General features: G+C 37.5%; 1 protein-coding gene across 5 annotated transcripts in view; it reads left to right on the top strand.

Moving 5' to 3' along the window:
• myo16 (myosin XVI) overlaps positions 1 to 18,384 on the top strand; it is a 269,142-nt gene that overhangs the window by 168,930 nt on the left and 81,828 nt on the right. For all 5 annotated transcript variants that reach the window (XM_048193121.1, XM_048193120.1, XM_048193119.1 and 2 more), the window contains exons 21-24: positions 2,123 to 2,195; positions 15,518 to 15,670; positions 16,986 to 17,186; positions 17,386 to 17,461. In XM_048193121.1, the coding sequence (XP_048049078.1) occupies positions 2,123 to 2,195; positions 15,518 to 15,670; positions 16,986 to 17,186; positions 17,386 to 17,461 (503 nt within the window). The remainder of the gene's footprint in view (positions 1 to 2,122; positions 2,196 to 15,517; positions 15,671 to 16,985; positions 17,187 to 17,385; positions 17,462 to 18,384) is intronic.

The following is an 18,384-nucleotide window of genomic DNA, read 5'->3' as shown; positions in this document are numbered from 1 at the left end:
TATATATATATATAATTTGTAGCTTTCACATTTGTAGCTGTGTGATATCAGCACTGCTGTGATTCAGCCGTAGGTAATGCGAACCATATCGCACGGCTACAAGTGTGATATTGCGTTTATACAACAGTTTGATGGCACAAGTGTGTAAATAAATAAGAATCAACAACGTATTGTCTTTAAAAACACTCGTTTGTGAGGATCTGCTTCCTTCTGCCATGGATTCAAATCTCAAGTTGACAGTTTAACAGTTGAGCCCAAGCCTCTGTTACTAATGCTAAAACGTCACTTTAGAACAAGTAATAAAGAACTAGAGTATTATGAGATCGACTAAGCAAGTGCATTACCTGCATCTAGCTGATCTTCTTCAATCTTATATTCATAATCACACAATCAGTTTGAATGTCCGCTGAGGAAAGCGATATCTTTGTCCTTTTAACATTTAGGAGGATTTCCCATGACAGCGCTAGTCAATGCATTTGTAAGTTGCGTCTTGTAAGATGTTGTTTAAAGTAAAAACAATGTCCTTGTTTCAGTCCATTTCAATATAAGTCTTTGCAACTGACTCACTCACTCACTCACTCACTCACTCACTCACTCACTCATAAAGACAGTCCTTGCTGCTTCACTGAAGTTGAAATCACTAACGGACTCTTTCTCAATACTAAAAAATACGGCATGTAATTTATATAAAATATTATTTATTGAACAATAATTTTTAAATGAACAACAATAGTCATTATAACAGTATATGAAGAAAAACAGGAAATAAACGCAAGCAAACAGTTCAGTCAAACGTACAAAAGCAGCACTCTAGTTAGTACAGGATTTAATTTGAATGTAAATATAAAGTTATGACACTTAATATAGCCCTTAAGCCAAATTTATTAGCTCTGGAACAAGTAATCAATTAATAAGACCAAAGATTGACCGTTTGATATACCCCAAAACAAATTATACCTCATGTTTAAACAATATCTACATTAAGAGCCAGAGGCAAATTCCTGAACGACTGGCCGAGATTAAGCTGTTCTCTGCGGGTACATGAGCACTGAATGGTCGCTGACCGCCTGGAGCTCACATCTCCGAAAGTATCTAAACAAATTTTCTCGCCTAAAAAACTCGTAAAACTACATTCTATTACAAAATAACAGTAGTATCTATAAAAATATGGTCGTCCACCATGACACTCGCTGTGAGAATGCTTAAAGCGGAGTGATTCAAACGGTGAAACGGTTACCGTGGCGATACTGGTAGAATATCGCATGGCTGACCTCTCAGCCAATCAGATTTGAGAACCAGAACAAACTGTTGTATAAATTAAAATAGAAAACAGTTATTTTTATTTGTGATATTATTTCACACTATTACTGATTTTACTTTTTTATCCAATAAATGCAGTCTTGAGCATAAGAGACATTAAAAAATCTTAACAACCCCAAACTTTTGAACAGTAGTGAGTATATATGTTTGTGTGTATGAATAACTATATGTATTGAACTAAAGGAATAATTCTCACAGTCAAAAATCCATTGCAATCCGTTTACAAAAGGTGAAAGGTTTAGCATTAGCATTTAGCAAGGAAATTAAGGTCTCTCCTACTCTTCTGAAGTGTGATCAATAACTAGGCAAAGCAGGCTTGACCTGCTGTGTCCTGGTCAGCAGTTCAGTCAGTGGGCGCTTTGGATTAGGCTAATGTTCATCGACGTGAATATGAGAATGTTTATTACGGGTTGTTGAGGGCGTGATGGTTTCCACCGTGATCACCACACCGCTTATTTTAATTTAGAGCAGAGCTTTGACATACATTATGTGTAAATTGTCTGTCAGAACATATTTCTATTTACAAAATTTTTTGCCATTTAATTTGATTTGTGTATTTCATGGTGAAGTGGTAAAAATAATTCAAATAAAGTTAAAAAGTAAAATGTTTGAATTTATATTCTAAATATGTTACAGTTCCTGAAGTCTAGCCCTGAGCTCACTGCTGATTGGTTAGTGTTAGGGAACATTCTTACAGTTTTTTTTTTTTTTTTTTTCACCTGAGACAAATTCAGATCACCAATCAAAGTTTTCAAACTACTCCCTCCCCTCTACAATCCTGAAATATTGTCTGTTTTGACAGAGATCCTGCCCTTGAGATAAGCGTCTTGGACATATTTGGCTTTGAGGAATTCCAGCGCAATGGTTATGAACAGGTAAGTAGAGACAGCACAGATGTGATGATGATGATGATGATGATAATAATTACACTTCTAACATCTGACTGTGACCTTTCGAAAGGGTCTTTCATTCTTTATAATATCACACAACTGAGGCTTACATTACAGCCACCTTTCTAAGTGCAGTCTGTTAAGAGATTGGCTCTTTATCTGGCTCTGAAGAACACAAGCTGCTCCTTATCTTCTCACTGTGGAGTCTGGGCCTCCTAAACCTTCTGCTGGTCTGCACTGGGTTTGATGTGGAGCTCCCAATGAGCCACAGGCCAGTGGGAATCAAGACATCATGCACATGATTCAGTTTCTGTACAGCGGAAAGCACTAACCTATCACAGCATGTTCCTGCCTTGGGCTATGTTTTTTTTTTAGACTTAACGATAGACAGGATGTTCCTGGATGTTCCTTTTTTTTTTTTTTGGCCACCACAAAAGTATTTCACTCTAAACGAGACAGGTAGTTGTTCTGACTTTATAGCTCTGTTCTAGAACTCTGTGAGCTGTCACTGTAGACCTATTTTAAAGCACCAAGTATACTTAGGGCGTTTCACACCTGTAAATTGTTTGCTTTGTACCAAAACAAGGATCAAAACTGTTACAATGTTGTGATTTCTTCTCGGTTTGGTTCGCTTTCATTGGTCAGCCTGCTTTGTTGGTGTGTTGGGTCAGATTGCTTTCTCACCACAAGCGATCAGCTCCAGAGTTCGTTTTCAATCGGGCCAAGACCAACTTGTTCAGGCAATCTCAAACCGATTATTTAGGTGCGAATCCGAGCGCAACTGCCATGTTCACATATGCCTAAAATAACCGAACTAAGGGAGAAAATGCACCAGGTTCTGAAACAAACGCTCTAAATGAGTGTTTCATGCACAGTCATGTCCGCACAGCTTTCAAAGTGAACTAGTGAGTTTGACACATGCGCAGTACAATTGCTTTTTATACTCTACCAGATGTAGTGTGTCATTTACAGGACGTATGCTTGGAAGGATAGAAAAAAACCTCTTCAGGGCTCCAGACTAACTTTTTTCACTAGGAGCACAGTGGCCCCCAACTTAAAATTTTAGGGGCACAACCAGAAAATTTAGGGGCGCACACCGTAAATCAGCATGCTAACCAAATCTACTAATTTCCACTGTATTACTAATAAATACTTTAATAATAGATGCAGAAATTACAATGTGCTGTTTCAAATTCAGTGTCACATTTTATTCTGCACTTTTGAAGATGCAACAACAAGGTAAACTGACAGCACCATCGCTGTCATGACAGTACAAATAGTAAACAAAATACCATACATTCAGAATAAAACAAATGCTTTAGTAACCATGACAATGGTGTACAATTATGTCTTAAGGCCAATTCACACCGCCCCGACAACAGCCAACAAACGCCAACAAACTCGTCTGTTGGAGTTTGTTGGATCGGTGTGATAACCCTGTTGGCGTTTGTTGGCGTTGGTCGGAGTCGGTTTTCACCCGACTGAACATGTTTAATCGGCGTTTGTCGGGTCGTGGAATGTCTGCGCGGTGTGAACAGTTTTCCAACAAACGGCAACAAACTCGTACAAACACGTAATCTGATATGATCACGAACCGTTGCCATGACGATGAGGCAAGTCCCCTGAATAGACAGCTGTTTGATCGCGCCCGCGCCTCACGCACACACAACAAAGTACTGGAAACGTGACATCGCAGCTTGCTCGTTATAAAAAAATAAAATACAGTTAAAAATAAAAATATACAAAAGGTACAATAGTCCATAGTGCAATCCGTGCCATTCAGCAAGAGCAGCTGCTCCACTTCACCGAAAGATAGAGGTAACGACGTTATAACCACCATGAGAGCAACGCAGGTTTACCTTCAGTTTCGTTTTTTAATAATTCCATTTGGCTTGTTTAGCTACATGGTTTTATATGCTTATGGGTCTCGTTAATAAAAAGGGTCGCGCTAAAAAAAAGTTTAAAAACCAGTGTATACCAACCAATAGGTTAGGCTACGATCAGATCTATGGCTACAGCGCTTCGGATTTCAGGTTAGTATTTTTGTTTTGCCTCAATACGTTAATACAATGAAAATATATATGATACTAGGCTACATTATTAATATAATAAACTTGCCTGACAATATTGTTAACATGGTTACACGTGTGTAGTTGTGGAATTTTCCCAGTCAGACGTCACTCGTTTGTTGGTGTTTGTTGGGGCGGTGTGAACATGACAGTTTTTTCTCATAGAATTCTAAATCCAACGGCCAACTTGTTCGTTGGCGTTTGTTGGTGTTTGTCGGTGCGGTGTGAATTGGCCTTAAAAGCAACCGGCAGTGGCGTTGCTTTTTGATTTATAAACATGTCAACTCATCACTCGATGCTTTAGGCTGAGATTGTGTTTAATCAGTGTATTGTGTTTAAACTGCGAAGTGCCTGTACTATCGGCAAACTTTGTGTTCCCCGCAGTTCTGGGGTAGCTTCTTCTCGAAAATGGTGAGTGCGGGCTTTTTTCGCCACACCAACCTCTGACTCTGCATCATCATCCGACGGTGACACTGTAGACTCTGGCACTGGTACACTAGCCGCAGGTCGGAAGAACGAATCAATAGTTCGCTTGCTCATAGCTCAGACGCACGCACATATCAGGTTGTGATGATATTTGTCTCCGTTTCCTTCCCACAGATGTTTACGCGCGCTCGATTATCTCTAGGCCCCTCCCCCTCCACACATTTGAGCCACTTACAGTGGCCTTTCCCTATTCTTCTCACATGCATTGGCCGCCTCACAGACAGGCATCACTCAATGAGACGCGAGTGTGTGTGTGTGTGTGTGTGTGTGTGTGTGTGTGTGTGTGTGTGTGTGTGTGTGTGTGTGTGTGTGCTTGCGTGCGCTCGCGTCTCATTGATTATTTCATTGCTCATTTCATTGATCATTGACGTGCCCCTTCCACGTTTAATGTATAAAAGAAATACGGAGGGTGGGGGAGGCAAATTTACTGGTCGCACATGTGCGACTGGATGTAAAATTCAGTCACACACTCTCAAATTTTGGTCGCAAAATGCGACCATTTGGTCGCAGTCTGGAGCCCTGCTTTTCTACATGTTGATTTGTATTGCTCTTACCACACTCTTCTTCAACAACTGCACAGTACATCACATCAGTATTGCCACCAAGTAGACGCTTCTGTCTCAACTTTCACCTGAAGCCGGGCTCAGACTAAAGCAGTTTCAGACCGATATATGCCGATTTACCCCTCCTGAGAATAAGAGAAAAAAACGCATCCATGACATTGGTCGGTTCAGATGTTCGGCCCATATTATCTGTTAATGTGAGGCGTATAAAGGTCAAATTTTTAACCTCCTGATCTCACCCTGATTTTTATCAAACATGTTTGATATTTAGGATTTTAAATCGGGAAGATTATGTCAGTTCTTTAACAACATCTAATGAGAGGAGTGAATGAAAGTACTTTTTAAATCGCAATGCGAAACCAGCTGCTGTATGGGTCTGTATACTTAACTCCTGGTATAAACTCAGATTGTTTCAATACGTCCCAGAGTGGTTGGTTGAGACGAAACAGAGTGATAATTCAACTTGTTTTGAAACCATTGGTGCATTTATTGTGGCCATACTTCACAGAGCTGTTTCATTTGGAACTAAAGCCTGGAGCCGGAGCCAGGCGCATAGCTGGGTGTTCCATATGCATTATATAGGTTCATAAATATTATATACGTTCATCAAAAGATTAGTGTGAAATAAAGCTGCTGCTGCAGCTGCTGTCAAGACCCTAAGTTGTGTTATTTTAGTGTTTTGGAGACAGACAAATGTCTGACTGAAGGCTAAGACGCCACGTGTTCACCGCCGCCCCCCTGCCCAGAATTCTCAGCAACCATGTGTACTGTGTGAGCTGTGTTTTTGTACTGGACAGATGAGGTTTACTTGTGAGGGGTGGGTGTTTTCTCCTCAGCTGAACTCTTGGCACCAGACACAAAGAAGTCTCTGTGCACACTTGGTTTTGACCCATTAACCATCAGCCTGGATTTGGCGCTATCCAATGTCATTGTTGTTATAGACTCTATAGGGAGGATGCATGAGGTAAATTAGGGGTGCTGTGCAGTAATGGTTAATATATAGCTACTCCTTTCTGAGCTCCTTTCATCCACTTCCAACTGTTAAAACAGCTGGATTGAGCTGGTCTTGGCCGGTTTAGCTTTTTGGCCAGCTGGTCAAGTGTTCAACTATTTTAGACAAGCTTTTGCTGGTATAAGATGTTCTTGTTTAATTCAATTTTAATAATCAAAAAGGATGTGTAATCAATGGAATTCATAAAACTTTGACAAAACTGTGCCACTCATTCACAAAGAGACACACATACTGTAAGAATTCAGTGATTCTGTCTGGATTTTCTGCATCGTGGAAATCAAGCAAGGTATGGCATGATAAGGGAAGCTTAATGGCAACACAAGTCTTTTGTATGAAATTCAGTTCAATTTGCACATTGTGATTTGTTTGTTAAGACCAAAGTGAAAAACGCAGATGGGCTGAATGAAAATGACAATGCAATTTGATTTTCTGACAGTAGATTGTGCATATAGAAAAGCATAAATACCTCGGTTACCCCGGAACACAAAGAGTTGCGCAACTTTTGATTTATGATGCCCACTTGTCAGAGAAGAAAGGAAGTCAAGCAGTATTTATGTTTCTTTCAAATTAGCCGTTCAAAGTGCTGTACTCACTGTGATGTTTATCAAACAACACCAAATACATGAGAGCAGAGAAAAGAGAGTCAAACCTCTCAATCTCAATTCTCACAGGGATGTCGTTCTGTGTCCTTGCGTCCTTCTGAGTTAGTTTTTTCAAGGTAGCCTGGCAAGGCTGGTCTCCAGAAAACAGCAAGTCCGTTATATGCATTCTTGGAATTGAGAAACGATTATACAGTAGTCAACATTTGAAGTGGATCAAAAAAGTTCATCAATGTTGTCCTAAGAACAAAGATGTCCTAAGAAGAACGTTTTAGGAGAACTTTGATGAAAGGTTTTCAAATTTTGACTACTATAGTTTTATGTAACAACTGTGAATCTTATTGGTTGGCCATTTTCTTCGCAGTGTGATGGGAAAGAGATTAAAACACCTCTTCGTAGGGGAAAAAATCAATAAAATTGTCGCATTGACATACACATAGGAATGTTATGGATCCGAACAGATACATTATCAGTCATTCAGTTAAATTGAAAATGTTGGTTACACTTTATTTTAAGGTGCACATGCTGCGGTGTAGTTATACATTTAGGTACTAAGTAATAATAATTGACAACATGTACTTACTATAGGGTTTGGTTTGGTTTAGAATTAGGGTTTGTTTTGGGGTTAGTTGCAAGTAATTTTGCACAATTTATAGTAATTACTATAGTAACTACCTGTAGCATAGTAACTACTATGTAATTACTATGTAATTATTATAGTAATATAAGTAGTAATAGTAACAAGGACACTGTAAAATAAAGTGTTACCAAAATGTTTATCGCACCGAACATTTGTCTTGATTTGTCTTTGTTTTTGAGGGTCTGTCCCCATCTAGATGAGGGCCTTTATTTGTGTCTGTGTGTGGATCTGTTCTCTAGATATCCATCTTGACAACTGTTGAGAGGTAGACAGGTAGGGGGGGTGTGTCTGTGTCTGTGTGTGCCATTCCTGGATATCTTTCTTGACAGTGTTGGACAAGGTGTAAATCAGGGCTGGTGCTAGAAGAGATAAGTGCTTACCCACAATCCCCTGGGAGATCTTCTTATGCTGGTGTGCGCGACAGGTTGGAGAATGCTTACGAGACAGCGAGATGTCGATTGCTTGTCTCCTAAATAGTATACACCTTTAATCCACATGTCAAAAGAGATTTACGGTCCTTGACCTTTTAAGGTCACAAGAATGAGAGAAAACACAAATAAGGGGCGAGTGACCGTGATTAAGGAACACTGGGTATAACGATGTAAGTATCAGAATTTGGCCTGATTGAAATCCTGAAGTCTACAAATACTTTTTTCTATTGTACCTTAACACTCGTTATAAAAGGGAAAGAAACAAAAGAAGACAACACATTTTTAGTTACTACTGCCACACAAAGGAAGAGCTTCTCTACCCACAACTGAGAAAAGTTATCCCGGCAGTGTGGGAGTTTTTTGGATTAAAAAATGAAGACAGGTTGTTAGACTCCCTGTATGCAGGAAGTGTTGATCAACAATAAGTCAAGTCACCATTATTTATATAGTGCTTTATATAATACAGATTGATTCAAAGCAGCTTGACAGTGATAACAGGAAAATGATTCAGTGATACAAAATTCAGCTGAAGTCAGTTCAGTGTTGTTTAAGTTCCATTGTAAAGATCATCAATTATTTAATAAGTTAATTTAATCTATAAAGCTGTTCTACAGAAAACAGTGGTGTCATTGTCCAGCTCAGTTCAGTTCTTATCCAATAGTGTCAGTGCAGTCAAATCAATAATATTGTTGATTATTAAGTTCTTCTTGTACACTTTTGTACAGTTATGGTTACAAACTCAATACCTCCCTACACTTGTATTGTAGTGTGATTCATTGGCCAAAAAAGAAAAAACATAAAAATAACCGATGAAGTTAAAGATAAATTTGACTGATATAATTCTTCTTCTTTTCTATAGAAATCCCACTGTTAAAGTGAATTCATTTAGACACAGTAATCATGTAGTGAAATTTTGATATATTCCTATTCCACACTGATGTATTATTTTCTATATCACTGATTTTGAGATTCACTCGCCCTTAACCCTTATATTGTGTCTCGTCAGTTAATGTTATCGCATTGGACTAAATCTTACTGAATTTGCAAACACATTTTTATTTTTTTTTTTTTATAGTTTTGATCATTTTTGTGCATTTTTGGGGTGGAGGTTTGACCTTGTAACACTTGTGGTGTTGACCGACCTGCCATTTTTGACATGGAACACCAAATTAGGTAAAGGATTTCCAACACAGCAAAAGGGTACAGCATGTAAAAACAAAACTAAACTGTTTTTTTTTTTTTCATGCCTAAAGGCCAGTTCACACCAAGAAGATAACTATAAAGAGAGCGATACAGATATAGTTCTAAAAATATAGTTCTTGTTCTAAATATAAAAGAATAGCATTGTGTCCACACCACAGCTATAACGATAACAATATAAAGAAACAATATCTTTGGGATCACTTTCAGAGTGATTATTTTCCAGCTGTTGAATAGGAAAACACTGACAGCCAATCAGAATCCATTCTAATTTAAGGGCTCGCGCATTTAAAATGGCAGACGACATTGCGGAGAAGTTAATCATAGAGGTCCAGAAAAATCTACCACTGTTTGACAAGTCAAACCCCTTGTCAAGGATACTTTAACCCTTAAATTTCGCCAATCATTCTTATATTTGGGTCTTTATCGACCCGGATCTATATCTAACATGGAAGGATCTCTACCTGTCGCGATGATATAAAACTCCTCTGATATTAGAGTAACAATTACAGAAGAATAAAATAAAGCATATTTTGTTACCTTTTGGAGCTTGAAAGGGCTCCGTTTGAGCAGATGTTTTATGCCATCATCACTGTCCTCGTCAGAGCTCATTTCCCAGTAAATTCAGCATATAATAGGCTAGTTTTATGTTTGAGGTCACGAATATGAGTCCATTCGCAATCTCAAACGTATTCTCAAAACTATATAATTTTCAACATCTTCAAAATCAATATTTCGATCGCTAACAGCTTCACCAGATCCATCCAGTGACAGTTACAGTCATATTTGATTGCGTTCAGTACTTGCTCTGCAGTAAATCGCTGAGCCATTTCATGTTTTTCTTATTTCGTTTTCTGTCTAAATGAGTCGTCACTTCAGCATTGTGTATCAGACATTGCCACCTTGTGGAATAAAGGTGAATTGCACTTTATTCCGTCATCTAAGATTCAATTATTGCTGTGCAGAAAAAATATACGTACACTCATACACACCTTCGGGTCGATAGCAACCCTATACTATTTTCACAAAAAATGAATACAAAAACAGGAATTATTTTATAATTTTATGATTTTTTTCTTGTTATATTCTTTATAATGAATTGACTGAGGAATACCAAGAAGGTTGATGTCTAACTTTAAAAACTGAAGAGGTGGAGGGTAGTGAATGACGTCTCGGGTCACTAAAGACCCGAGGTATGCATTTAAGGGTTAAAGAAAATGGATATATGGAAAACAATCGGTCATACCCTCGGAATAAATGGAAGAGTATTATTAATGAGAAATATTAACGAAGATGAGCAACAGTGCAAACGGCAAACAGTGCAACATAAAATGACCTCAGGTATCCAGCGCTAGTTTCAACAACACTGTCTTGCTTCCTTTGAAGTTGCAGTGAAAAAGACTAGGCGTTGTTTTTATTCCACTATATTGACTTCATCAGCTAAATTCACTGTTAGATTAGATCGATTACACTAGCTATTCACTCGAAACATGCTGAGGATATCTGCTGGTTAACACTCTGAGGTCTAAAAACGCGCCGGCGCGTTTTGCAGGTTTTTTTTCACATTGCAGCAAAACAGACTTAAAATACTCTGTCATTTTTTGTCATAGAGACATAAGTAATACATCAATTGAAACTATAGAATATCTCCTTTTATTTGTATACACTCAGAGTAAAAACAAAATGTTGTGCTTTTTGTAAAATAAAGAAAACTAACATGATGCGTGATCTCTCATCTCCCTCTGAACGAAGTCCAATCTGATAGTTCTCAGAAAATGAAGTGTAACTTAGTGAATACTAATCACAAAAAATTCATACTTATGTCTAACAAAACGTTGAAATGTCAGGTTTTAAATCGTGCAAGTCAAATCGAAAACAAACATTCTGTGTTTATGTAATCTGTATGAAAAGAGAGCCATGTCAGAAGTCCGTGATTCAGCTCATTACCCACTAATGCGGCCACACCCACGGAGCCGGTGCTATTCACAGGCAAATTCAGAGACAACACATGCATTCATCATCTCAATCGTGTATTTATTGCCTTGAAAATTGTTTATCTGGATGAAAAAGCCATGGTTAGCGATCTCTGGAAGACATTCAGTAAATTCCTGTTTGTTTTCTTCTATTGATAAGTTTTAAGTGAGTTTTTGTTTCTTTAGCGCCCTCCGGCTGTAGTATGAATTGGTAAACACCATTCATGGAATATCGTCTTCTTCTTAGGTGAATTTGTGGACTAAAATGCACAGAGCGCCCTCCGGCTGCAGTATGAATTGCAAACACCAGCGCTCATAGAGATAACAATGAATATTAAATAAAAAATAACTCCTCTGTATAGAAAATTGACATAAACATATGAGAATCCTATATTTCTCCAAATGTGCATGCTTTTAAACTAAAAGCCTATATTCAGACTCTTTGCATCACAGAAATACATTATATTTTAAAGTATAATATAAAACCATTATTTTATATTGTAATAAAATTTTTCTGTATGTTTCATATACCATGATGAGCTTGAGACATCACAGAAGTTTTTTTTCACAGCCTACCTGACTGAAATGCCTCATTAATATGCAAGTCTTTTCAGGTCATTACTATTCAATTCTTTTGTCTTCACAGGTGAGAATGAGCCATTATTCATGGAGATTCACGCCTCCTCGCATACCGTGTTTCTTGGCAAAAAGTGTCTTACAAAAACTAAATCAGTATATTGTTATAAATGAAAGAGTAGTCAGCATAATTTTTACATAATTTTGAAGCAAAAACTCTAGTCTACAACCTTCAATACCCAAAAGTCTTGTGAACACAGATTTAATATACTTTTATTGGCCTTATATCAGTGACTTAAGTTTTTTGTTTTTTCAGTAACCACGCATAAACGTTATTCCTTCAAAAACACAAACATGTACACACATGTTCCTCACATATTATTGTAGCCTAGTTTGTGTTGAATACAGTGTAATGACACTTTTGTCATTAATATGTTTATGAACAACTGAAAAAAGCACAAATGTCAAGGCATGTCAAAACTTCTCCAGGCCCCAAATCAGCCTCAGACTCCAGAGGGTTAAAGCCATGTAAATGCAACAAGAACAACAAAAACATGTTGTACACACTTTGAAACCGCAGTGTGTGAGCTTAGAATAAACAGACCATTATCATTCGTTGATGTGGACGCAAATATAGTTATCATTATAGTTATCGGTTTTGGTGTCAACAGGCCTTCTTCGCTCAGACTGTATGTGATAGTCAGTGGTCTGGCTGTCTAACAGTGTAATTGTAAGATATCAGAAAGTGCTGTTAGCAAGTCATTTATTAAGACAATGTTGTATCTTCTCTGGGTATAAGTTGTCTTGCATTGGTAGGATGTTCCTCTATGCTCTAGAGTCCTATATTTGAGATCTTTCCTCCATGGATGAGCAAAAAAGTTCAGTGCTCTGGAATTCTCCCTCTCTTTCTCCAAGCTCTTCATCTCTGCTCTGATCTGTTTCCTTTCACAATATGTGCTGAATTTGTGTCAGCGCTTGGGCAGTCTTCCCTTTGACGTCCCGTAGTGCTGTAAAACCTCATGATGAGAAGTTGATGAGCTTTTCTAAAATGCTTGTTTTCTTTCCTCTCCATTGCTTCTACTGTTGCTGTTTGTACTTCATCCAGTGTGCGTTGCCACATTAAACATGGAAGACGCCTATGTTGATGCAGCCGTGCCGTATACTTCCCTCCGATAGACTTTTGATCGTCAATATCAAAACAGCTCCATCATATATGACCTAAGCTCTTTTGAGAGAGCTATTAAAAACATATCTTAAGTCAAGAGCAAGATGGTTTGAAGTTGAAGCGTGGCTGAGGAATTCTTTTTTTGGGGGAAAAAGCCACATCTACCATCAGAAATTGTACCTTTTGGAAAAGCTTTTATGGGTTCCTGTGTAGCGTTAAGCACTTCGCATGTATCTTATTCCCACTGTGGTTCCTGTTTTGGCTTTTTGGACTCCCTTCTATTAGGGTTCCTTGTTTTTAACTTTCATCTCGGCAGGATTACAGTGATAAATGATGTAAATGAGTCCAGTAACTGGAATGTTAGGGTGAATTCCTGGAATAAACCTGCTCACTGAAGCGTATGCGGAACTGTGAGTGAATGAGTGCGAGGGGTTAATATGGAGCGCTTATTACAGCCATGTTCGTTAAGAGCCCAGACGAAAAGGTAATTAACGTGCATGCCAGCTCTTTGTGTGCAGATAAAGCCGGCTGTCATATAGGTATTGTTTGGAAATTATGTGGAATGCTAAAAATACTTCATAAGTGTAAGCTTTATTTTGCCTGATAAAACATGTGCTTGCTTCCAATAACCATTTTCCATATATAGCCCCATAAACAGTGCGTAATACATTGTACATAATCATATCTTTTTTTATTGAATTTGAATGTTTAAAAATAGTTTTTATACTTGGTACCCTGGTCCCAGGCCCAGATCTTAAACTATGAAACAAACAAACAAAAAAGTCATATTAAACTAATGTAAGGGGTCGTTTTCAAAACACTGTTTTCAACTAAAAACAGAAAACTTTTTATTTACATGACAACGGTATTTGGGGGGCCTGAAAACGCAAGCTTTTGAAAACAGTTTTCAAAGTGCACGTTTTTGAATACGATACCATTATCGTCCCCATGTAAATAATACGCATGCATATTACGTGTTCAGTCAGTAGGCGCATAGTTTTTCATCATAAAGTGACATCGCCAACTACTGGCCTGGCAGCATAACAGCATTTTGGACGTTTTCACGGATCCTTGTGAACAGGGATTGTTTTGACTACATTGTCGTCTGTATGCGAAAAACACAAAAGAAACTCTTTTCCGTTTTTAGTACATTGTTGCCATGTAGAAACATAGCCTAAATAAACTTATCTAAATAATGCATGAAAAAATATAATTTTTCCTATCGATCCATCCATCCATCCACCCACCCACCCACTGCATTTTAACACAAACTTATAGTAATATATTATAATTATATGTGATGGCATCATTTCCACCTCAACAAACAATAAAGTTACTGTACTTAAAGAAAACGGTGTTAGTTAAGAGCTTAAAACAAAATATAAAACATGTAATGTGTGAAGATAAAGAAAAAATCAAGACACATCACAACAGAAGAGAATATTTTTACCAAGCGTCATTTCTAGTCAAGCTATACATTTGATACTTTTTTCAAAAACTATAAATAAATACGTACATACATATCACTCTAAAAATTAGCTGTAAAAAAACGAAACAATTGTACATCGTAAAATACCATTTTCCATTGAAAAAGTAATATACCGTAAAAATAATGCATTCTGGGTAATATTATTTGTCGTTTTCGAGAAAGTAGCCTATAAAGCTGCATCTGAAATCGTGTACTGTTGAGTAGGTACTACATTTGAGTTTAAATGTACTTCACGACCATTGAAAAACGTATGTTCTATATAGTACGAATGCATGTAGTATAAATGAATTCGGACGTACTACATCCGCTATGTTGTTACTGTCACATGTCCTACCAGATTCAGTTACATCCCTTCAGCTCTATTTACAAATCCTCTCCTGTGGCCTCATGGGATAGAAAAGTGTCCATCGTATGCACACTTCAGAATCTCACCGGAAGTAATAAGTCATCCGGGTACTTTTCGCCTACTGTTTTTTTTAATACTATGAATTCAGACATACTACTCTGTTCACACACTGTTTTTTGTGTACTATATAGTAGAGAAGTATTCGATTACTTTCTCGAAAATGACAGGTAATATTACCCAGAATGCATTGTTTTAAGGTATATTACTGTTTCAATGGAAAACAGAATTTTACTGTGTAAATTGTAGGTTTTTTTACAACTATTTTTAGAGTGTACATACATACATACATAGAAACAAACCCACAATAATGACTTGGTGGTGGAAATTACTTCTAGAAAATTGGCAGAATTATTCTTTACAGAATTATACTTTACACACTTTTATTTATTTATTTATTTATTTATTTATTTATTTTTATTATTACTTGTTTACTCCAAAAAGTAAAAAAAAGAAAAAAAAAAAAAAAGAAAAAGTCATAGTTAAGGAGGAACATGCCCTAACTGAACTTGGCTAAATTGCCCATTTATGAGTTTGATGAGGAACATTGTTTGTGACCACGTGTCAACATTAACATTGAAAAAATGAACTAATTGATCAATTCTTCAGTGAAAGTGTTTTTTTATTCTGTTAATAAGTAAGTGTCCGTATGCTGTGAGAACAGAGGCTTAACAAAGGCTTTTTTTTTTTTCTGTCTGTAGCTGTGCATTAACATGGTAAATGAGCGGATCCGGCAGTACACAGCAGAGGTGCTCTTCCAGCAAGAGCAGCAAGAATGTCTGCAGGAGGGGGTTGCCATGGAGACGCTACGCTCCCTCGGCAACCAGACAGCGGTGCTGGACTTCTTCTTCCAGGTACACAGTCGGAACGGCTTTCCGAGAGCCGGGGAGGGAGGGAGGGAGGGAGAGGGAATAAGTTCTCCAGAAAGCTGGAAAGCTTTTTCTCCACCCTGAGGCTGTTGACCCTGTACAAGAGCCCCTCTGTTATCTCTTTAATTGCTGGTGCTGCTGTCTCTTCATTTACTGACTCAGTAACGGATGTGCTCGCTGACTCTTTTATAAAGGCTAACACACATCCAGGCGTGTTGAATTCCCTTAGGTGTCGCAAAGATGTGATAAAGCCCATCTTTTAGACTATGACTCTATTAGCCGTTTGTCAGATGTGACCATTTTATGAGTCATGAAATGACTTCTCACTTTGGTCGAGACCAAGTGACACAGCAGTTTGCACACATAAGCACATTTTATCTCGCCACACATACACATTTGTGCTCTACCTCACTATATTCTGTGTATTTGAGGGGGTTTTACAGCAGTCTATTTCATGCTTTCACAGATGTAAACAGCTGCACAAAGTCTGTCAAATTTGTTGTAAAGGATTTAGAAGGGCTGTTTATTATCCCTTGGGCTGTGGATGCTCTTTTTTTTTTTTCTCTTCCCAACATCAAGATTTTAGGTTGAAATTTATATAAATGTGTAAGGAAAAGTTTATTCCTTAGGTCCTGTAACTGGTCAGCATTTCTTTGTTTGTCATTCTTATTTGTTTTAATTTTTGTTGTTGTTTTTTGTGTTTTGTTTAGTGCTTTTTGTTGTTTTGTGGTTTTGTTTTGTATTATGTTTTGTTATTTATATTGTTTTTTTCTTTGTTTTGCATTTGATTGTTTTTCTTTGTTTTAATTTGTTTTGTTTTTTGTTTAGTGTTTGTATTATGTTTTGTGTTATTTTGTTTTTCTTTGTTTGTCATTCTTATTTTTAATTTATTTATTTTTTGTTCTGTTTAGTGCTTTTTGTTGTTTTATGTTGTGTTGTTTTGTGTTCTGTGTTTTTTTTTATTTTTATTTTCTTTGGTTTTGTCTACAAAATCAAAGTATTTAATGTCATCTGTCCATTTTACCATAGTAGCATGTAAAACATGCGTGGCAACATCATCATACTTTTCCATGTATATACAAGATTTTCCTAAAGTTCTTGTTTATGTAAGCCTGTTTCTTTTGATGGACTGAAACAATTAGGAAAATAGGGACAAATAACACACTCAACTCAATAAACCCCTTCAGGCTAAAATTTTTGATCACCTTTAAGTTTATTTTACACTATTGTCCATTCTACTGTACATTATTCCTTTCTCATTTTACTGCAAAAGCCCTCAGTGTAACTGTGTGTGTTACAGAAGCCTCAGGGTTTGCTGTGCATTATTGATGAGGAGAGTCAGTCCCTCAGGCCATGTGAAGTCAACCTTTATAAGCGACTGCAGATACAGCTGGATTCCTCCTGTACGGACGCCGTCTCCCTCACAACCAAAGATGGCAACGGGAACCCCCCACCCAAAGACCAGGGGCCATCGTTTACAGTCACTCACTACGCTGGCAAGGTGGGTTACGGGAAACTGCGAGTTCACACATGCACATGCTGAGTTCACGGTCATGTGCTCAGCCGGAGGCTCGCACACAAACACAAACCAATAGTCACACACTTCCGAGAAGCCCTCCGGAGAGTCAACACGCTATGTCATGCTGAGAGTGAAGGCTGTTATTAGTGCTGAACTCGTGTGTTTGTGTCCTTTATTTCAGATGACCTACGACCTGACGGGCTCATTGGACAAGAACAAGGATGTTCTTCCCCAAAACATCTTGTTTGTTATGAAAAGTAAGGATTGGGAGTTTTGTGCTATTATCAGCCTGTAAATGGTAAATTGTCCATGATAACCATAGCTCCTGTCAAAATAGTTACTATAGTTATTGTTACTAGAGTTATCAAAAGTACCGACTTCGGTACCTAGTCGGTACTGAAATTTAAAAAATGTAACGCTTTGAGCACTGTTGAGCGGATTCATAAACACTTCTGATTGGCCATTGTGTTCATGCGCTCATCGGATATGTCTGTGATTGGCTTCAATGATCAACGCTGTAAAAACGTTGTAAATAGTCATCAGTGACACTCTTCACCAAGCGCTTACACAGTTACACACAGGAGACCAGTCCGCTGATAGATGCCTGCTTTCAAATTCAAACACTTCCATGTGCTTTCAAACGCTCCTGTGCATTGATCATTGTAGCCAATCACACACATATCCGATGAGCACGAGAACACAGTGGCCAATCAGAGGTGTTTACGAATCCGCTCAACAGCGTTCAAAGAGTCACATTTTTAAAATTTCAGTACTGATAGGTACCGAAGTCGGTACTTTTGACAACTCTAATTGTTACTACAATAAAAGAAATTGTCATAACAAGAGTAAATTACAATTGGATTGAGATCACTTATTCATACACTACTGTTTGGGGTTGGCAAGATTTTTTTTTTTTTTTTTGAAAGAAGTTATCTTATGCTCACAAAGGCTCGATTATTTGATCAAAAATACAGTAAAAACAGTGATATTGTTAAATATTATTACAAAACAACTGTTTTGTATTTTAGTATAGTTAAAACAATTTATTCCTGTGATAAATCTGAAGACTGAAGTAATAATACTGAAAACTCAGTGTCACATGATCTTTGAGAAATCCTCAATATGTTGATATAGTGCTCCATTAAAAAAAAAAAAAAAAAAATCCAGGATTGTTTGATGA

Source organism: Megalobrama amblycephala, linkage group LG6 (genome assembly GCF_018812025.1).
Source record: "Megalobrama amblycephala isolate DHTTF-2021 linkage group LG6, ASM1881202v1, whole genome shotgun sequence".
Taxonomy (NCBI): Eukaryota; Metazoa; Chordata; class Actinopteri; order Cypriniformes; family Xenocyprididae; genus Megalobrama; species Megalobrama amblycephala.
The sequence above is the reverse complement of the archived record's forward strand: the minus strand, read 5'-3'. Positions and strand labels throughout refer to the sequence as shown.